Genomic DNA, 23159 nt, shown 5'->3' with positions numbered 1-23159 from the left:
CTGTCAAAACATTAAATTGAGCATGTAGTGATGACCCATCGCAGTGACCCCCAACATTCTCCTACTGAGCTGGAGGAGGGACAATGAATGTGTAACTAAGGCAACAAGAAATGTTCCTTTGGGAATGAGCTCTGAAGTCAGCCTTTGTAACTTCACACATGCCAACTAATTCCCTATATTAATGTGGTAAACCCAGCTACCACACGTTTCTTTAGGAAGGAACCTATTGGAGGTTGACAATATGCATATAATCCCTGAAGGGATCAGGTCCCTGGTTCATAATGAGTTAATCAGAGGGAAGTCACCATTGTTAGCTGATACATACGTGATGAATGTGGCCGATAATATAAATATGACTAATATCAATGCCTTGGATATATGCACATTGTTTCATAATGTATTACTCAAGTGTCCTTCATCAGTTTGACTCAAACTGCACTAATCTTGTGTATTGTGTAGAGTGGGTACTTGGGTTGGCACCATGTTGAATGCAGAACAAATGAGGCATCAGTGGTTGTGACATCACATTCCATCCTTTTCTTGCATTGTGTTACAGAGAACATAGAAACAAAGAGAAAAGACTGTGATCTCTGTAATGTTGTGTGACACCCTGTCATGTGCTGATGGAATAAAGTGGTGAATAACCCAGTCACATCTATTGTTAGCTTATCTATTGAAAACCTGGAATAATTCAAAGTGATTTAATGAAAGTTTCAACATGAAAAGTCGCTTTCAGGCTTGTGTCCAATCGGGTATGCAGGTTTAATGCAGAGAGATAAAATACAAGTAGGATGGATAGATAGATAGATATGGGGTAGATAGATAGATATGGGTTAGATAGTGTGACACAATGAGGGGTTGTATCTGGCAAGGCAGGTATTTTCCTCCCAGCATGTGCGGCTGGGCTGGTTTCCAGCCAAGTGAGGTCAAATACCGGACCGGAGTTTAAGTGCCGGTCGGGTATTGGCAGCACCTGGCTGTCCTTAAATAGGCAGCTGGGCTCAGCAGAGAGGTCTCTGTTTTTGGGATCTGAGGCTTTGTGCCGTGCTGGAGGGATGAGATACGCATGCTGGGGAAACAGGCCCCCTAAAGCCTGCTGTGAACTACTGGAGGCAGAACTGCCAGCAAGTGACTTGTGTTATATGAACTTTCCATTGTGTGTGAATTAACACCAAGACTGCAAACTTACGTGCAGTTTTGTGCAATTGCCTCAAGTGTGAATAAACACTGACGTTTTGAGTTAAGAACTTGTATTTTGCCTCTGTACTGCACCCGCTTACCCTATATACCAGAGCGAAACTCCACAATCGATAGATAGATAAATAGATATGGGATAGATAGAGATAGATAGATAGATAGATAGATAGATAGATACAGCTGAAACTCGAAAAATTTGAATATTGTGCAAAGTTCATGTATTTCAGTATTGCAACTTAAAAGGTGAAACTAACATATGAGAGACTCATTACATGCAAAGCGAGATATTTCAAGCCTTTATTTGTTATAATTTGGATGATTATGGCTTACAGCTTATGAAAACCCCAAAGTCACAATCTCAGGTACCCTTTGTTCAGGGGGGTATGGACTAATTAGCTGACTAGAGTGTGACACTTTGAGCTTAGAATATTGAACCTTTTCACAATATTTTAATGTTAAGTTGCATTACTCAAATAAATTAACTTTTGCACGATATTCAAATTTTTCGAGTTTCACCTGTTGATAGAGGAGATAGATAGATAGATAGATATGGGGTAGATAGATTCTTTCAAATTATCTTCACAAATATTTTATTTATAAGAAACACCAAATAGGAATGCTAGATTTAGGGGCTGCTCAAATAGTGCTTTTTCCAGCAGACTTTTGGTGCGGACACCGTGTGTTGAAAATGGACATGACCATTTATTGCGCCATCGCAGCTTTAAACCTACGCTTAGTGATCTTCAGTGCTGCCTCCCATTGAAAAAATGGAAAGCAGAAATGACGCGATCACCGTCAGAATATCAGCACAGAGTTTGCACCAAAATTTCACTGGAAAAAAGATGTTGTGTGAACAGCCCCTCAGTAAAATAACTACAATCATTCTTCTGGATTAACAGAAATTCTTCATACTGTGCTATTTCCAATGCTGCTGAATAAATTGGCAGATATCTCCTGCGCAGGCCTTGCCATAAATCCGTTTTCAACTTAAGAACATCTTATTCGAGCCTTCCTCACCCCTTAAGTCAACTAAAATACTAATGCATGCACTAAAATACTAGCGTATGCTCTTGTCATCTCCCGCCTGGACTACTGCAACATTCTCCTGTGTGTCCTCCCATCAAGCACTCTCGCTCCCCTCCAATCTATTCTCAACCCCGCTGCCAGGTTAATCCACCTCTCCCCTTGTTTCTCCTCTGCCAATCTCTTCACTGGCTCCCCATTGCCCAGCGAATTCAATGTAAAATACTTATAAGGCCACATATAAGGCCGTCCACAACCTGTCCCCTCTTTACATCTCTGACCTGCTTTCTCGATACATCCCCACACATAACCTCAGATCCTCAACAAGACCTCCTCCTCAGTTCTCCTCTCATCTGTTCCTCACACAATCGACTACAAGATTTCTCAAGTGCCTCTCCCCTACTCTGGAACTCACTACCCAACACATCAGGCTCTCCCCCAACATCCAAAGCTTCAAGAGTAACCTGAAAACCCACCTTTTCAGGAAAGCCGACCATCTGCAATGAGCATGCTGCCACCACACAGCCACAAGAGAAGCCTATAGACTCACCTACTGTGTTCTCCCCTTCGCTTATAGATTGTAAGCTCTTGTGGACAGGGTCCTTTACCCCTCTGTACCAGTCTGTTATTCGTTTCTTGTTTACTGTGTTTTTTATTGTTGTGTAACCCCAGCTGGATGTACATCGCCATGGAATTAATGGCGCTTTAAAATAAATAATATTAATAATAATCCTCCGGCAGTCCATGTGCCTAAACACAAATCTACGGCAGGATTTTTGGCTTAGTTTGACTTTCTGGCTTCATTTGCACCAAAAAAACCTGAAGTAAATGAAGATAAATGTGTTGCTCCCCCTTACAGTCCTTGCCACGTGCCTTTCTGTGGCAGGGGAGGCATAAAAAACTCCACTTGCAACTATTTATAAAAAAGTTGCATTTTAAAAGCCGCAAACACACAATTTGTGACTTTTTAACGGCAGGAAGATGATACATTTATGTTGTTGCTTAGCCTTACAAAATAGTGGGGGAAGGGAAGAGACAACACGTCTAAGCAAATCTGTCATTTAAGCTTTGGCCAGATAAGCTACATTTAAAATGACTACATTACCTGGTTTGTCCGGCCAGTATATGTATTCTTTTAGACATAATAAAAAAAAGGCATACTCACCTCCTTGCTCCCCCTCTACTCCCATTGCGATATTTAGCGGATCCCCACTGGTCTCTGCTTCCTGGTCTTGGAATTGATCAAATGCCTGCTCCCCTAAACACTGGCCACAATGATCTACCTTAACCTGTGACCCTCCAGCTGTTGTAAAACTACAACTCCCACCATGCTTTGCTTTAGGCTGATACATGTAGGCAGTCTGGGCATGCTGGGAGTTGTAGTTTTGCAACAGCTGGAGAGCCTCAGGTTGGCCATCCCTGCTCTAGACCATAGTCATAAAGTCTATGGGATCCTGTGGTTTTCATCCCTTAACAGAGATTATCTTTGCTGCAGGAAATCCTCAATTTTAAGGGACATTCACAACACTGTATCTGTTTTGCGGTTTGCAAATTGCGGATTCACAAAACACTGATACCGGCCGTGTGCATTTCAAATTTTGCGGATCAGCAGGTCCCACCTTTTATTAGAAATGCCTATTCTAGTCTGCAAAATGGAATTTTTTTGCGGGGGCCATGGAACAGACATATGGATGCTGACAGCACACGTCTTTTGTGGCCCCATTTAAATGAACGGGTCGATATTCAATCTGCAAGCCAAGATCAATATCATATGGAACAACAAGTACCAGGGTCCGGAGTTCAATGGTTAACACAACTGTATAGTCAGTAGACAGTCTGAGGTCAGCAACACAAGGTAAATGCTATAAAGGAATAGAGAAAGAGCTAGGTAATATATAATCAGGGAAGATATAGGATTGTGATGTCAGCTTCAGGAACCAAACGCCACAGAGAAGGAGAGCCAGGACAGAACTTTAGTGCTGTGTCCTCCTCTGCACGCCGTCTAGCTCGTAGCGAGGGCAGTGTAACTACAACAGCTTCTCCCGCTCACTTGAATGGAATGAGTAGTTGCAGTTACACTACGCTGTTGCAAACCACGGACACCACCCGTGCGCATCCCACATTTTCCACAGGTCCTGCACTATGTTACAAATGCCCATTCTGCTCTGCAAAACGGACAAGAATTGGACTTTGGCAACCCCATTCAAATGAATAGGTCCGCATCTGATCTGCAAACTAATGTGAATGAGGCCTAAAGGCAACCATGCAATGTAAGCTGCAGGCAGCATGTTATAGAGCAGGAGGAGCTGAACTGATGGATATTTAGTTTTGTGGCAACAGATTCAGTATAACTTGTAGGGGGTCATTTATTATACTGAAATATGCCTATATTTGGCGTATTTCAGGTGCAGATGGTATCGCTATCTGCGACTTCTCCCCGCTCACACCAGGTCTAAAATTGTGAGTGGGGTATGGGCAGGGAAGAAGACGGGCCGGCCCGTCTCATTTACCATTTTCTATGCCTAGTTTAGGTGTAGAAAATGGTCTAAGGGGGTCATTTATTAAGCTGAAATGTGCCAATATTATAACAGCTAATTGTGCTGCAATCTACAACTTTACACCGCTCACGCCAGTTGTAAATAAGTGGGAGTAACGTCTCATTTACCCTTTTCTCTGCCTGTTTCAAGGAAGCTGGCTTACATTTAGACCAGCGCTGGATATGCTGAAGTTAAGGAGAGGCCTGCGCCAGCTATGGGGCTTTATTAACACTGGGGGTCTTCATAAATGTGCCCCTGTAATTTATACATTTATATCCATGTTCATTCTGGGCTTTGAAGTCAAGGAGGCGGTCCTATCAGTGATTGACAGCTGTCTCTGTATACACAGTCATAGAGGGAAGGCCGTCAATCACTGATAGCTCCGCCTCCTTGACTTCAAAGCTCAGAATGAGCAGAGCTTTAAAAGTATTAATTACAGGTTTTAATTAATCTTTTCAGATAAAACTATGTATCAATCTGCTCAGCACCTCCTGCTCTATAACATGCTGCCTGCAAACCTGACACATTCAGTTTAAACAGTGAAAAGGACGCAGAGCTCTGATCTGATATTGCTAATATTGCTACCCTGAAGATAGGTCATCAATATACCACTGCACGACCCCTTCAATCCCATAGGCCCTAGATGACTGCTGCCAGTTCCATTATATACAGTACAGACCAAAAGTTTGGACACACCTTCTCATTCAAAGAGTTTTCTTTATTTTCATGACTATGAAAATTGTAGATTCACACTGAAGGCATCAAAACTATGAATTAACACATGTGGAATTATATACATAACAAAAAAGTGTGAAACAACTGAAAATATGTCATATTCTAGGTTCTTCAAAGTAGCCACCTTTTGCTTTGATTACTGCTTTGCACACTCTTGGCATTCTCTTGATGAGCTTCAAGAGGTAGTCACCTGAAATGGTTTTTACTTCACAGGTGTGCCCTGTCAGGTTTAATAAGTGGGATTTCTTGCCTTATAAATGGGGTTGGGACCATCAGTTGCGTTGTGGAGAAGTCAGGTGGATACACAGCTGATAGTCCTACTGAATAGACTATTAGAATTTGTATTATGGCAAGAAAAAAGCAGCTAAGTAAAGAAAAACGAGTGGCCATCATTACTTTAAGAAATGAAGGTCAGTCAGTCCGAAAAATTGGGAAAACTTTGAAAGTGTCCTCAAGTGCAGTCACAAAAACCATCAAGCGCTACAAAGAAACTGGCTCACATGCGGACCGCCCCAGGAAAGGAAGACCAAGAGTCACCTCTGCTGCGGAGGATAAGTTCATCCGAGTCACCAGCCTCAGAAATTGCAGGTTAACAGCAGCTCAGATTAGAGACCAGGTCAATGCCACACAGAGTTCTAGCAGCAGACACATCTCTAGAACAACTGTTAAGAGGACACTGTGTGAATCAGGCCTTCATGGTAGAATATCTGCTAGGAAACCACTGCTAAGGACAGGCAACAAGCAGAAGAGACTTGTTTGGGCTAAAGAACACAAGGAATGGACATTAGACCAGTGGAAATCTGTGCTTTGGTCTGATGAGTCCAAATTTGAGATCTTTGGTTCCAACCACCGTGTATTTGTGCGACGCAGAAAAGGTGAACAGATGGACTCTACATGCCTGGTTCCCACCGTGAAGCATGGAGGAGGAGGTGTGATGGTGTGGGGGTGCTTTGCTGGTGACATGGTGGGGATGTATTCAAAATTGAAGGCATACTGAACCAGCATGGCTACCACAGCATCTTGCAGCGGCATGCTATTCCATCCGGTTTGCATTTAGTTGGACCATCATTTATTTTTCAACAGGACAATGACCCCAAACACACCTCCAGGATGTGTAGGGGGTATTTGACCATGAAGGAGAGTGATGGGGTGCTGCGCCAGATGACCTGGCCTCCACAGTCACTGGACTTGAACCCAATCGAGATGGTTTGGGGTGAGCTGGACCGCAGAGTGAAGGCAAAAGGGCCAACAAGTGCTAAGCATCTCTGGGAACTCCTTAAAGACTGTTGGAAGACCATTTCAGGTGACTACCTCTCGAAGCTCATCAAGAGAATGCCAAGAGTGTGCAAAGCAGTAATCAAAGCAAAAGGTGGCTACTTTGAAGAACCTAGAATATGACATATTTTCAGTTGTTTCACACTTTTTTGTTATGTATATAAGTCCACATGTGTTAATTCATAGTTTTGATGCCTTCAGTGTGAATCTACAATTTTCATAGTCATGAAAATAAAGAAAACTCTTTGAATGAGAAGGTGTGTCCAAACTTTTGGTCTGTACTGTACATATATATATATATATATATATATATATATATATATAATAAAGAGCATATACCATGAGATTTGAATATGTTTTCATTCATTTTTCTTGACTTCTTTACTAGATATTGTATCTGCTAAGTGTGGTATTAGTCACGTGTCTCGGAGAAAGAAGAGAATCGTCGGTGGAACCAAATCCATCAGGTATTAAATGTTAAATGCAACCTCTGTGTAACGTTGGTGCCTTTTTATTTTTTTATGAGAGATGGAAAAATCTTTGCGCCTATCACCCCTCTTGAAATGCCTTACACTTGCCAAAAAAGACAGTCTTAAACATCTGTACATGTTTATTTAATACTTAAAGCACTTCAACGGATTACTAGCGCTCACTTCTCACCAAACATGGTCAAGATGAAGACTGTGAGAAGATGTTATGGTTGGATGTTATATTCATTGGTTACGTTTTAAGCTGTTTTCATTTGTTGATGAACATTACATAATAATAAAGTATTTTAACTCATCTCCTCATTAAATTAGGATCAGTCTTGGGCTACTATCACACTAGCGTTTTTTGCGGATCCGTCATGGATCTGAAAAAACGCTCCCGTTACGATAATACAGTCACGTGCATCCATCATGAACGGATCCGGTTGTATTATGTCTTCTATAGCCATGACGGATCCGTCATGAACACCATTGAAAGTCAATGGGGGACAGATCAGTTTTCTTTTGTGTCAGAGAAAACGGATCTGTCCCCATTGACTTACATTGTGTGTCAGGACGGATCTGTCTTGCTCCGCACCACAGCGATGGGGACACAACCAAACAGAATGGAATGCATTTTGGAGCATTCCGTTTCGTTCAGTTCAGTTTTGTCCCCATTGACAATGAATGGGAACAAAACTGAAGCGTTTTCTTCCGCTATTGAGATCCTATGACCGATCTCAATAGCGGAATTGAAAACACAGATGTGAAAGTAGCCTAACGTTGTACTGATGTAAATGTTGGTTCTAATGTTTTATTCTATGCAGATTTACAAATAAAAAGCCCCAAAAGGCAATTTGTCTATTATTGATGTATACACACAGTGGATTGGTATCCAAAGGTAACTAATAATAAAATCCCCACTCTGGTGTCAGCATAATGCCGGACTAGAGCTCTGTTCACACTAGTTTTTTTCTCTGTTTTATTTAAATTTTTTATAATAATAATACTGATGATAATGGCCACATAGATGGTATTTTTCTAAAGGGATATCTATGCCATCAGAGAATCAGAGGTGGATAAAAACAGAGGGCATCTCAATATGTTACAGCAGAAGGGGTTACAGTATGTTTGTACAGTATTTATCCTGATCTAGATGACGGACATTTATGGCATATCCACTGAATTAGCAATCTCTGTAACTGTGATCGCTGCCTCCTGGCTACTAATGTATAATAGCCATAACTGGTTCCTTGTTCTTCCAAAAAGTGGGAATAACTGAGGTGGGCTGCATACTTATTTATGGCAGACATGTATGGCCTCTTATGATCACTTCATAAATATATGTCATTGTGAATACCTGTACAGCCCAGTCACGTATGACTGCTAAGGAGGGGAAAAGCCAGAGAAACTGGACAAATGTGTCCAGTTGTGGGCACTTCAACGGCAGAGGATCAAAAGATCCTCTGTATACATTAGTATACATTTTGATCAGAAAGCATAGGCCCACTCACCACCTCCTTGAGTAGGACCCTACACTAAATTTGGCGCTCCAGAGGGCTGTCATGGAACCATGAACCAGACGTACAACAAGAGATAGGTGGAAAATAAGAAGGTTTTATTGAAGAGCAAGCCGTAAGCAAAGTCCGAACGGATGGCTAAACCGAAGCAGGGTCTTGCGGAGACAGAGGTCAGGAACCAGAAGGGTAGTCAGACGAAGCCAGGAACAGGAACCAACGGGGTAGTCAGACGAAGCCGGAATCGGGAACCAACGGGGTAGTCAGACGAAGCCGGAATCAGGAACCAACGGGGTAGTCAGACGAGGCCAGGATCAGGAACCAGAAGCAGCAGCAGTCTTGGAAGCATGTGAACACAGGAGGACCAAGCAAGGAACTGAAGCCACAGACCTCCTATATATATGAGCTGGGCATCCAGCTCCTCCCAGTGGGAAGGAGGAGCCGCAGGGTGGGAGGCTACAAGAAAACCCAGAAACCAAGATGGCCGCCAGCACATGTCAAACGAAGGGAACAGCAAGGAGGTAAGACCATGACAAGGGCATATGATAATGTGAGCTTTCAAAACTCTTCACATGTGTGGTGCTGCGTGGCAGCCATTGTTGCTATGACTCTGTGCTGGTTGATGGGGCCCAGAGCCAGGGTGGAGTTGCCAGGCAGCAGGGGTGCTGTTTGGCTGCTGGGTCCCACCTCCTGCTGGTGCGGTGCTGCAGCGCCGGTGGTCACTGTGTAACGCCGCGCCAAATTTAGAGTAGATTCCCACTCAAGAAGGCAACCTTGTCGTAGTAAATGGGCCTATGCTTTTTGATCAAAATGTATACTAATGCCTCATGCATAGCATGCAACATAGGGGGCGGTAAGCTATTTACTGTGCCGAGAAGCGATGTTAATTATGCTGAGAAGCAGCTATTAGATCAAAACATAGCATGAGGATGTGCGATCCAGATTCACTCTTATTTTTGGCTAAGTAACATTAACCCCCTAGGAACTCCTAGACAATGAGTATCTATTACATTAACCCTTTTACTGCCTATTTTCTCCCTAAACACAACCATTAACCCTTTTCTTGACATTAACCCTTTTCCTAACTACTCGGGTTAGCCCTTTCCCTGCCTCAGTTAACCCTTTCCTTGCCCTTATCATTTAGCCCCTGTTACTCCCCTAAACCAGAGCTAACTGTTATCACTTTCCTTGCTACCCTACAAGAGCTAGCTGGTTAACCCTTTCCTTGCTACCCTACAAGAGCTAGCTGGTTAACCCTTTCTAGCTGGTTAACCCTTTCCTTGCTACCCTACAAGCTGGTTACAAGAGTTAGCTAGTTAACACTTTCTACCCTTTATTACAACAGGGACAGTTAGTGCTAGGTGGGATAGGAGCCGCTGATGTGTGTAAATATTTGAATATTAGGTGGGCAAAGTACAAACCGGATTCCAAAAAAGTTGGGACACTATACAAATCGTGAATAAAAACTGAATGCAATGATGTGGAGGTGCCAACTTCTAATATTTTATTCAGAATAGAACATAAATCATGGAACAAAAGTTTAAACTGAGAAAATGTACCATTTTAAGGGAAAAATATGTTAAATCAGAATTTCATGGTGTCAACAAATCCCCAAAAAGTTGGGACAGGGCCATTTTCACCACTGTGTGGCATCTCCCCTTCTTCTTACAACACTCAACAGACGTCTGGGGACCGAGGAGACCAATTTCTCAAGTTTAGAAATAGGAATGCTCTCCCATTCTTGTCTAATACAGGCCTCTAACTGTTCAATCGTCTTGGGCCTTCTTTGTTGCACCTTCCTCTTTATGATGCGCCAAATGTTCTCTATAGGTGAAAGATCTGGACTGCAGACTGGCCATTTCAGTACCCGTATCCTTCTCCTACGCAGCCATGATGTTGTGATTGATGCAGAATGTGGTCTGGCATTATCTTGTTGAAAAATGCAGGGTCTTCCCTGAAAGAGATGACGTCTGGATGGGAGCATATGTTGTTCTAGAACCTGAATATATTTTTCTGCATTGATGGTGCCTTTCCAGACATGCAAGCTGCCCATGCCACACGCACTCATGCAACCCCATACCATCAGAGATGCAGGCTTCTGAACTGAGCGTTGATAACAACTTGAGTTGTCCTTGTCCTCTTTGGTCCGGATGACATGGCGTCCCAGATTTCCAAAAAGAACTTTGAATCGTGACTCGTCTGACCACAGAACAGTCTTCCATTTTGCCACACTCCATTTTAAATGATTCCTGACCCAGTGAAAACGCCTGAGCTTGTGGATCTTGCTTAGAAATGGCTTCTTCTTTGCACTGTAGAGTTTCAGCTGGCAACGGCGGATGGCACGGTGGATTGTGTTCACTGACAATGGTTTCTGGAAGTATTCCTGAGCCCATTCTGTGATTTCCTTTACAGTAGCATTCCTGTTTGTGGTGTAGTGTCGTTTAAGGGCCCGGAGATCACGGGCATCCAGTATGGTTTTACGGCCTTGACCCTTACACACATCTTCGGATGATGTTATGTACAGTTGATGATGATAGATGCAAAGTCTTTGCAATTTTTCGCTGGGTAACACCTTTCTGATATTGCTCCACTATCTTTCTGCGCAACATTGTGGGAATTGGTGATCCTCTACCCATCTGAGAGACACTGCCACTCTGAGAAGCTCTTCTTATACCCAATCATGTTGCCAATTGACCTAATTAGTGTTAATTGGTCTTCCAGCTCTTCGTTATGCTCAAATTTACTTTTTCCAGCCTCTTATTGCTACTTGTCCCAACTTTTTTGGGATTTGTTGACACCGTGAAAATTTGAATCAACGTATTTTTCCTTTAAAATGATACATTTACTCGGATTAAACGTTTGATCTGTCATCTACGTTCTATTACAAATAAAATATTGACATTTGCCATCTCCACATCATTGCATTCAGTTTTTATTGACAATTTGTTTAGTGTCCCAACTTTTTGGGAATCCGGTTTGTAGTATTTAGAGGGTGCAGGTTTTTACAGTGTGTTGTATCGTGTAGACGCAGCATTATACTTAATATTTGAGGCTGGTCACCGTTGCGGTCTGCTATTGGCTGCTTCCCCTATAGCTGGCCGTTTTCATCTGAGCAACAGGGAGATGCAGCGGTGGCCTTGCAGGGATTCGGAGTGATGTAAGTGTCGGGGAGCAGGTAAACATAATCCTTACAAGGGGCCTGGGCACTGGGGCAATATTTTAGATATCAGATAACTCCTTTAAAGGGACACTGACAGGCAAATTCAGCATATTTAGTTATATATCTGACATTACAGTTCTTATACAGTATATTAAAAGCATCTAAGTATCCCCCCTGTCCACCTTTTAAATACCGAAAAATAAAGTTTTATAACCTGCCTGTCTCCTCACCAATCTGCCCAAGGGGCGGCGTTTCATCTCAAAATGCGCCCAGCCAGCCGCACCACTGCCGTTCTGAAGCCCCACCCAGCTCATCAATATTCACTTCGCTGGGCGGCGGCTACAACTCTCCCCAGTCACGATCCTGCGCATGGGCAATAGAATCCTGGCATCGTTCATGTCTAATCTTCTGCGCCTGCGCCCCGCCATGGTTAGATCGCGCCTGCGTACACACCCTCCCTGCGTCCCCGAGGCCGCTGCAGCCTCTGCCTCATGCGCATGCGATGATAATGATACGATTCCAGGAGGATTCTATTGCCCATGCGCAGGATCGTGACTGGGAAGAGTTGTAGCCGCCGCCCAGTGAAGTGAATATTGATGAGCTGGGCGGGGCTTCAGAACGGCAGTTGGGAGCGGCTGGCTGGGCGCATTTTGAGATGAAATGCCGCCCCTTGGGCAGATTGGTGAGGAGACAGGCAGGTTATAAAACTTTATTTTTCGGTATTTAAAAGGTGGACAAGGGGGATACTTAGATGCTTTTAATAGACTGTATAAGAACTGTAATGTCAGATATATAACTAAATATGCTGAATTTGCCTGTCAGTGTCCCTTTAAGCAAAGCAAGCTTTGTGAAACATTACAGAGCAAAGCACACTGGGTTTGGTTAGCAAACCCAGCAGGAAGCTGAGGAAAACAGGAAGTAAGCCACGTAAACATCCTGTCTAGATGAGCTGATGCAGAGAACAGGGGAAGGAAAACACAGACATCAAAAACAGGTACATGGGGCATAAACATGCAGTGCTTTGGGTACTGAATGCAGTATAGAAATTGATTATGGGACCGGAGGAACCCTTTTATGCTATCCAGTATCCTATGACTAGGAAAGTTGGAATAATCCCTCCACTACCACTAGACAACCAGAAATATGTCATCTATTTTTTGTTTTTTTTTGTATTTACTTGGGGTCAACTTTGCCCCAAAAATATGGGCTTTAGAAATGTTTTATACCGTCTAATGAAATTACAAATTATTTTAAAAATGAATGTATTTAATATTTTACATTTTCTTTTTGCAGGGGTGGCTGGCCATGGCAGGCCTCACTGAGGCTCAAGGGATTCCACAAAGAAACACGACTATTATGTGGAGCTACACTAATAAGCAGCTGCTGGGCTCTAACTGCTGCTCACTGCTTCAAAAGGTTAGAGAAATGTGCCAGTATTTACTATATAGACAAAGTAGGCATGAGCCCAGGGGCAGCAAAAACGGGACTAATGTTCTGACGAGGAGGTGGGGCACAAGCAACTTGCTTAGGGTGTTATCACACGCGGTCAATATCATCCAGTTATGTCATTAAAAATGCTCATGGTGGGAGCAGTGAACCCTGAACTCACCTGTCCCACTGTCCCTGCTTATTTGAACGATTCACCCTAGACAGCGGCCCACAACTGGTTGGCAGTCCCTTCCTGAATAAGTGCAGGGGTCTATACAGAAGGGAAGAGCAGGAAAAAAATAATTAACTATTGATAGATCAGCAGCCACAAAAACAGGCCTATGACGGAAACAGACAAGCCGGGTCAAATCAAAGAGACAAAAATGAACCAAATCAGGATCCGTGAATCAGAGTCAGAACCGCACCAAAGTCAAAACAAGGAGAACATACAGAAATAGACAAATAAATAGAAATAGACAAATCAGATACGATACCAAGCTAGGGTTTAAAACCTAGAAGAAACACCAGGGTCCAATCAGGCAAAGGTCGGGGTCCAAAAGAGAGGTTGAGAATCCAGTAGGCAATAACACAGAATAAGGCTAGAGATGTGATCCAGAAAAAATAACACCAATCACAGGCAACATGTGGCCAGCAGGTTGCCTGTTTAAATAGGCTGTGCTTCCTGGTCACATGATGCGCCCAGTGTAGCTTCAGATTGGCCGGAATTCCTGCACCCTGCGCTCAGCCTGTTTCTGAAAAGGTAGTGCGCAGAATAAATGTCCAGTCTCTTCGTGGGTGGTGACATAAAAGTAAAGCGTGTGATTATGCAATTTAGCAGTTTGTTTAGGAATAATTTCCAATATACATTACAAGTTTGTGAGAGAAACAAGGGTGAACACTATTAGCGATATATTGTATTTTATAAATATAGACTACCTGAGCCACACATCTGGATGCTATAACTAGGGATGAGCGAATCGACTTTGGATGAAACATAAAACTTTGATTGAATACGGTATGGAGCGAGCGCACCGTACAGTATTAGAATGTATTAGCTGCGATGAGCCGAAGCCGTTTCATCCGAAGTTGATTCGCTCATCTCTAGCTATAACATAGAAATCCAGAATATTAAAGGGGTTTTCTGGAAGGAGAATATTAACCCCTTAGTGACCAGCCTGTTTTGGGCCTTACTGACCAAGTGTTTTTCTTCCTTTTTTCATCGTCGGATTCCAAGAGCTATAACTTTTTTATTTTTTCATCTATATAGCTTTATGAGGGCTTGTTTTTTGCGGGACAAGTTGTAGTTTTTAATGTCACCATTTTGGGGTACACATAACTTTCTGATTAACTTTTATTAACTCTTTCTGGGAGGGAGATGGGAAAATTGTACGGCGTTCATTTTTCGGTATCAGTAACATAATATCTTTATTCTCTGGATCAGTCCGATTACAGTGATACCAAATACGTATAGTTTTCTTTTTTTCCTCTTGCAATAAAACCCCCCTTTTTTTTAAAGAAAAAAATGTTTTTGCATTGCCGCTTCCCAAGACCCATAACTTTTTTACTTTTAATTATATGGAATTTTGTTAGGGCTTGATTTTTGCGGGGCGACTTGTATTTTTCATTGGTATCATTGTAAATGGCGCTTTTTGATTCCTTGTTATTACGGTTTTTTCGGTGGCAATTAAGAATAAATGAGCCATTTTTATTTACCGTAGGGGATAATTTACATGATATTTATGTAGTCTGGGTCATTATGGACGCGACAATACCAAACATACGGGGGAGATTTTTTTTTGCAATTTTTTTCATTGAAAAGCGTATTTTTTTAAATTGAATAAATGTGTGTGTTTTTTTATTTATCACTTAATAGTCCCACAAGGGGACTATAACAGACAACATTCTGATTGATTTAGTGCATTGCATTTTAATGTCAGTGCTATTCTGACATTGACCAGCAGGCTGCGCCAGAGAGGTGAAGCCCGCTGGAAATTACTCAGGGCTGGTCTGGGGCCTACACGAGACCATAGTCAAGCTTCACACACATCGGCACCCCACAATCGCATTTGCTGGGTGCCGATGGGAGACATAGGTAGTCCGCTCCCTCTGTTAGCAGTTTACATGTGGCAGGCGCCATTGCCCGCGGCATGTAAAGAGTCGGGCCCCCTGTTCGCCTAAGGCCCCTTAGTGACCGCCGTAAAAAGGGGTATTGGTGGTCACTAAGGGGTTACTGACCTATCCTGAGGATAGGTCATCAATACCTGATCGTTGGGGGTCCACCTCCAGGCACCTCGACCAATCAGCTGTTTGAAGAGGCCGCAGTGCTCAAGTAATTGATGACTACTGTATTTTGAGCATAGATTATCAATATTCGACAACTGGAAAATGCCATAGTCTAGAAACATGTTTTGCACTATAATCTCATGCAGCACAATCAGAGTTTGCAACCAGGACAACCCAGATCAAAAGGTGATGTTACATTTGGCCTACCTAAATTTCCTGGCTTATCTTCCATTTACCTATGATTACAAATTCTTTACACGGCCATTGCAAGTGTTTGTAAAGATATGATACTGTGATATTTAATGCTTCATTCCTTTTCATGTATGGCTTCCAGGTTTGGTGACAAAGCTCACAAATACTCACTGAGAGTTGGTGATTACCACACTGGGGTAGAAGATGATTTTGAGCGTGAGCTACCAGTGCAGAAGATTGTTGTACATAAGAAATACCACACTGGCAGCAATGACAATGACATCGCATTGGTCAGATTACAGGGACAAGAAGGTCACTGCATGTCATTTAGTTACCATGTCCTGCCAATATGCCTTCCAGAAAGGAAGGAGTCATCTGTATACAAGAAGCCATGCTTCATTTCTGGATGGGGAGACACAGGTATTTCTATCAGTTGTATCATTATATATTACTGTATAGGATACAATATAAATATAATTTATATTTCCCAATCCCTGGAACATAGGTGCATGTTGCATACACATTAAATTTAATTTCCGCAATGTCCACTATGGAAGCCATTTAGAAGTGGTTAGGCAAAATAGAGTCAAAGGGGGTCATTTTACATGGCAGTCTTCATAACCCTTATAGATGGCGGTGGATCCACCAAAGTTAAGAAGAGGCGCTGGCCTCTACATTACTTTGGCGTATTCAGTGCCAGTCTAAATGTAAGACAGCTTCCTTGCTAGCTTACATTTTAACCATTTTCTACGCGTAAAACAGGCGTAGAAAATGATGAATAAGATGGGCCTGCCGGCCCGTACCCTGCCCCTCACATGCCATGCCCACTCTTTTAGACCTGAAGCAGAATCTGCATCAGAAATATGCCTAAATTAGGGGTATTTCTGGATAATAAATGACCCCTAAAGTCTTCTTCTTTTTCTGGCTGGTTGCTACACACAAATAGTTGTTTTGAGGCAGTAGACCAGTGTTTGATGGAATACTGAACACTGGGCGAAGAATGTGAAGAACGAAGAAGAAAGAAATAATCTTTCTGGAGATGTTCTTTCACAAACCATTTGTGGCTGAAAGAGTTTTCATCCGACGATCAACTTCTTCCCAAATGATCATGGTGTGTTGCTGGTCAGCTGCAAAGATCAATTCATTGTTAAAAATCACCTGGTGAACATTCATTGTGGTTGAATTTGTCCATTGTCATAAAATTTTGTCTAATGTGTATGGGTACTTGAGCTTTGCTAATAAAATTATGGCTGAACAGTCCCTCTTAAAAATATTGCGATGGTAAAAAAAAAAAGTATATCTGTTACTAATGGATTAATTTTTATTTTGTAGGAACCTCCTATTCAAAGACACTTCTGGAGGGTGCAGTTCCAATCCTTCCTAAAGAGAAATGTGTATTTCGTTATAAAGCAAAGTTTACTAATAGGATGATCTGTGCCGGTAATTTATCTGAAGACAATAGAGTCGATAGTTGTCAAGGTGACAGCGGCGGACCACTCATGTGCCAAAATGCCAATGGACAATGGATAATAGTAGGGATAACTTCTTGGGGCTATGGATGTGGACGAAAAGACTATCCTGGAGTATATACCAAGGTCAACAGGTTTATCCCTTGGATCAAGAGGGTTACAAAACTGAAATTCAACTAATACTGCATTTACAGCAATAGAGCATGCAATTGTCGGGAAGGACGCGATCCTTCAGACAATTGCCTGCTCGTTAGTGGAGGTGAAGCATTGCATTTACATGCAGTGATCACCTCCACAGTATGAGGACGAGCGATGGCTACAGCTATCATTCATCCTCATACAGCTGCATTGTTTCTGGGCAGCAGATCACTGTTCACACAGCATGATCTGCTGCCAAGAAAAGATCATTTAGGTGTCTGCATGAACGATCGTTTCACCTGATGAATGTGCATTTTGCTAATTCATCGGGTGATCGGTAGCACCTTTAAGCCTCATTCACACGTCAGTGTTTCACGGACGTGTGCTGTACGTGTTCTCCACGGACAGCACACGTCCCTATTCATTTTAATGTGTGTATTCGCACATCAGTATTTAGCACGGTCCGTGGGTCCTTTTTTATAGCACGGATGCATGCTCTATTTTGTCCGTGTTCACGGATCCATCACGCCCATTGTAGTCTATGGGTCCGTGAAAACCATGGATGCCGTCCATGTTGCATCTGTGTTTCACGGATCATTAAGAAGAGATTCTTTGAAAATTATTTTTCAGCTGTTCAGTGTCAGTGAAACACGGATGCAACACGGACAGCAAAAAACGGACAAACGGACCTAACACGGATCCTTCACGGAAAGCTTCACGGATGCATCACTGACCACCTTCTCACGGATTTGAGCACGGACACGGACATGTGAATGAGGCTTTAGGCGGACAGATTATAGGGAATGAGTATTTGTAGGAATGTTTGTCCCAGGTAATCTGTCCGACAAATGGGAAAGTGTAAACTCGCCTTAAATCTAAGCAAACAATCTTCATTCATTGTGAATTATATGACTCATGTTGACAACTATGAACTTTTTACCATGAAATTCATCTTGGAACAACATGCGCTCTACAACATGCCTTAATTCCATTTATAGCCCTTTGATGTATAAAGAAACAAAGCTGTGAAATGTCTCCATGTTGTGTCTTTGTCGGTAACCGAAATATTGTGTGTATAAAAATACAAAATTGAATTTGATGTTTACAGCCTGAATATGATTTTCACATTCCTATATATAAATTTTTGATGTCATTATCATACTTGCAAACTGTTCCAAATTTTGAAGGACTATCCCAAATTTTCAGAGATATTTAGAAAATATACTTACTTATATTAGCCTCGTCCTGGAATCTATGGGGTGTATATGTCTCGAATTTACCAACTGAAATGTTGGTAAGTGTTCATCACCGATGCTAGGACTGTAATCTGGGCCAAAAATATATCTATGTCAGTTATATACAGTAGTTTCATTAATTTATAAAGCTCTTTACCTGAATTTACTTTTACAAACATGAATACTAATTAATTTGGGTAAAGTATGGAATGTGCATCACTGAGACATGTCAGAAGTCTGTGTTAGTATTATTTTTTATTAAAGCACCAATCATTCCATGGCGCTGTACATATGATAAGGGATGCACATACATAATACAGGCAATTGCAATAATCTTGAGCAAGACGACTTACAAGCTGGTACAGAAGGAGAGAGGGCCCTGTCCGTGAGGGCTTACAATCTACAAGAGTGAAGACTCTTGCAGATCGTTTTGTGAGGGTAGCGGCTCAAAGACATTTGACATATTTCAATGCCATGTTAGAAGATCCGAAGTCGATTCGCTCTTTCCTAGTAACAACCAACTGGTTTGTGTCATGTTCCAGGGGCCCGGGCAGACCTCCGGAACGTCTTGCAAACAGGACATGGGCCGAACAGACCAGGTACCAACAGAGTACTTTATTACACATGTAATAAAAAGAACATGACAGTAAAAGGAAAAGCAGGTTAGGAAATAGCACTACCACAGAACCAAGTGCACTTGAGACCAGAGGCAAAACCCAGAGAGCGGAGAGACAGTGAGCCCTATTCTTCACAGAGCCCCTGGTGGTGGGGATGAACTGGGCCGAGGGCTCACTGATCGCACCTCCAGGAAGATCCCGGTACACTTGGCCGCTACCTGCAAGGAACCACACTGGTGCACACACTAGCGGAAACAGACAACAGAATTACTGGAACCCAAACAAAACACAGGACATGAAACACACGAAAAACGGGAACCAGCACACAAGCAGATGCCTGGACCCCAAGCGGAATGAAAGCATGGCGGTCTCAGGCAGAGCTGCACACAGACTAGAGATCCTCCCTCCGGAGAACCAAAGAGCCCTCTCACAAAGGCAGGACATACACAGGACAGGAACAGAAGCAGTAAGGCACTGCAGGCAAGATATGAAACAGACCGGATCAGAAGCAGTTTAGCACTGCCAGACTATACATGAAACAGACAGGATCAGAAGCAGTTTAGCACTGCCAGACTATACATGAAACAGACAGGATCAGAAGCAGTTTAGCACTGCCAGACTATACATGGAACAGACAGGATCAAAAGCAGTTACACTGCTAGGCAAAACATGGAACAGACAGGATACAACATCAACAACAACACTTTACCAGGCGACACCACACAGAAGGAAAGATGGCAAAAAAAAAGCCAGCACGCAGCCCCAAGCAACCAGCATACACAGGTGTCAGCCTGCACCCAGTATGTGAGAGAGCATGCAGCCAGCCTGCACGGCCACAACTGTCACAGTGAACCACACCGTGACAGTTTGGCTTAGAGCTAACTCTAAGGCTTCTTTCACACAACCGTATGGCTTTTTCAGTGTTTTGCGGTCCGTTTTTCACGGATCCGTTGTTCCATTTTTTGTATCAGTTGTGTTTTCTGTTTCTGTTCCGTTTTTCCATATGGCATATACAGTATACAGTAATTACATAGAAAAAATTGGGCTGGGCATAATATTTTCAATAGATGGTTCCCCAAAACGGAACGGATACGGAAGACATACGGACTTGACCCATTGACTTGAATGGAGCAACGGAACGTGATTTGCGGGCAATAATAGGACATTTTCTATCTTTCAACAGAACGGAAAAACGGAAATACGGAAACGGAATGCATACGGATCAGTTTTTTTTTGCGGAACCATTGAAATGAGTGGTTCTGTATACGGACCGTATACGGAACACTAAAAACGGCCTGTAAACGGTAAAAAACGGTTGTGTGAAAGTGGCCTAAGAGTCCATTCACATGTTCGCAAGTGTTTTGCAGATCCGCAAAACACAGACACCGGCCATGTGCGTTCCGCATTTTGCGGACTGCACATGGCCGGCACTTTAAATAGAAATGACTATTGTCTGCGGACAAGAATAGGACATGTTCTATTTTTTTGCGGAACGGAAGTGCGGATGCGGACAGCACACTGTGTGCTGTCCGCATAATTTGCGGCCCTATTGAAAATAAATGGGTCCAGATCCGTTCCACAACGTTGTGGAACGGATCCAGACCTATTTTGCGGACGTGTGAATGGATCTTAAAGGCGTTATGCTGGTAGTTCTCTGGTATTCACTCTTTAACCCATATACAGGGAACTGGACTTGCCATGAAAACGCTATCTCTTTAGATCAGGGGTGCACAACCTTTTCTGGTCTGAACCAATTCCAAGGGCCGAAAATAAAACTTAAAGGGGTGATACCAACTGAAATACTATTTTTATGGCATATTGAACATACAGTATATATCATAAATGTCTAGTTACACTTCTAGTACTCCCATTTAATGGGAAAAAACATGAAAGATACATGTGAGCAGCCAGAAGACATAGACATACATGTCTGTTACCAGATGATTGGGGGCCGCACAGAAAGGTATCGAGGGCCGCATGTGGCCCCTGGGCCGCAGGTTGTGCATCCCTGCTTTAGATAGTCCCGTTTTGGTTTGTGGCTGACCCACGGAGGCAGAGACACCGGTGCAAGGCACCAAATCGTCAGGTAAACATGCCTAGTCTAGAGAAAGCCAAAGGTCAGGGCAGGCAGCATACAAGCGTATCTGATAGCCCAGTTCAGGGTCAAGGCAGGCGGCTGTTGAGAAATCTAAAAAACAGGCTAAAGTCAGGGCAGGTGGCTAGAAGTCAGAGTTGATATTGAGGATGGAGTATGGTAAATGGGTAGTCAGAGAGAAAGCGCCTTTGCTAGGCACCAGAGACTAGAAAACCTAGTCTCGGACACTGGAGAGAGTACTTTAAATATATATAGTCACACACCGATTGGCCGGGAAGGTAATTGGATGTGTGAACACTGGCCCTTTAAGAGGCTGAGAGTGAGCGTGCACATTCTCTAATGAATAGGCCTGGAGGCCTTAGGACCTGGGCGTTCAGGCGCATGTAGAGGATACCAGAGGAGGGCACCACCAGAGTTGGATGAAGAGGAGAGGGGTCAGACAGCGGGGGAGCGGGTAGGCTGAGTAGCATGGCGCCTGTGTCCAGAGGAAAGAGAGAGGAGGGCATAGGGTGCCAGCACAACAACCAGCTTCCTGATCTGCCTGAAGGAGTATCATATAAGGTCACAACTAGAAACCATGGAATAGATCTGCCTTGACTAAACCGGATTTGGACATTCCCTCTTCTATGCCACCACATACTTTCCAAATGGTAGGTCAGTCAACCAGAAAATAATTTCTTCATATTTCTAATTATTTTTCAGACCCTATTATATCCTTTTAATAGTTGTGCAGTAATTTTTGGCGGATGTCAATTCCAATCCCAAAATATTCTTTCCATCTGTCCACAACCCCCACAATCCTCATTGTCCCTCTTCCTGACTATATCAAATGTCTGACCGTTGAGATTTTCAGTGTTAGACTAGGCATGAAAAGCTCTCCATAAGAGGACTGAGAGATGGCCTTTGATGTATTTGTTATCAAACTGTCCAAATCCGATATTATCTGAATATACCAAATATAACAAATCCACTGGATATTATATTTGAGCTGGACTTCTTTATACTTTAAAAGGGACCCCTGACGTGATAGCATTGTGCAGTAAAAACCCTTGTTCAGAATACGATGTCTAATAATTCCGTCTAATAATTCCCTTTTTGTAATATTATCCACGTGGCCACCAAGAAAAGTAGGATATAGATACATTTCCATTTCACATGTACTAAGCTCCATGGTGTAAAAGGTGAAGACCAATAAGGTTCCAAGTGACTATTAGCTACCATATTATACCCCATTGTCCACTTGCAATCATCATGATGAATGCATGCTAACCAAATATCTGGTAACCCTTCCCACCCCACAGTTTTTTTTTCTTGCCGTGAGCCTCCACAATTCTTTGCAGGGTCATCTAGACAGAGGAGAGGTTCATTCAACTTTGGGTAGCCTCGCAATATAATGGTAAAATGAAAATAAAAATAGGATTGAATGAGGAAGTGCCCTGGAGTACAATAATATATGTTTAAGGGGAGGTAGTTAATGTCTAATCTGCACAAGGGATGGACAGGTCCTGTGGGATCCATGCCTGGTTCATTTTTATGAACGTCAGCTTGTCCACATTGGCTGTAGACAGGCGGCTGCGTTTGTCTGTAATGACGCCCTCTGCCGTGCTGAATACACGTTCAGACAAAACGCTGGCCGACGGGCAGGCCAGCACCTCCAAGGCATAAAAGGCTTGGCCACGTGGACAATTTAGAGACCCTTGAATGGGGGCCGAACCATCAGTCAGTACGTGGAGGGGTGTGCACACGTACTGTTCCACCATGTTAGTGAAATGTTGCCTCCTGCTAACACGT

General features: G+C 42.9%; 1 protein-coding gene across 1 annotated transcript in view; it reads left to right on the top strand.

The window, feature by feature from the left end:
- LOC122941078 (neurotrypsin-like) overlaps positions 1-17841 on the top strand; it is an 84399-nt gene extending 66558 nt beyond the window's left edge. Inside the window, exons 12-15 of the mRNA XM_044298068.1 lie at positions 7156-7234; positions 13205-13327; positions 15957-16234; positions 17147-17841. Of these exons, the coding sequence (XP_044154003.1) occupies positions 7156-7234; positions 13205-13327; positions 15957-16234; positions 17147-17463 (797 nt within the window). The 3' untranslated portion in view covers positions 17464-17841. The remainder of the gene's footprint in view (positions 1-7155; positions 7235-13204; positions 13328-15956; positions 16235-17146) is intronic.
- The last annotated feature ends 5318 nt before the right edge of the window (positions 17842-23159 follow it).

This window comes from Bufo gargarizans, chromosome 6, assembly GCF_014858855.1.
Source record: "Bufo gargarizans isolate SCDJY-AF-19 chromosome 6, ASM1485885v1, whole genome shotgun sequence".
Lineage (NCBI taxonomy): Eukaryota > Metazoa > Chordata > Amphibia > Anura > Bufonidae > Bufo > Bufo gargarizans.
This window is presented reverse-complemented; position numbering and strand designations above follow the sequence as displayed.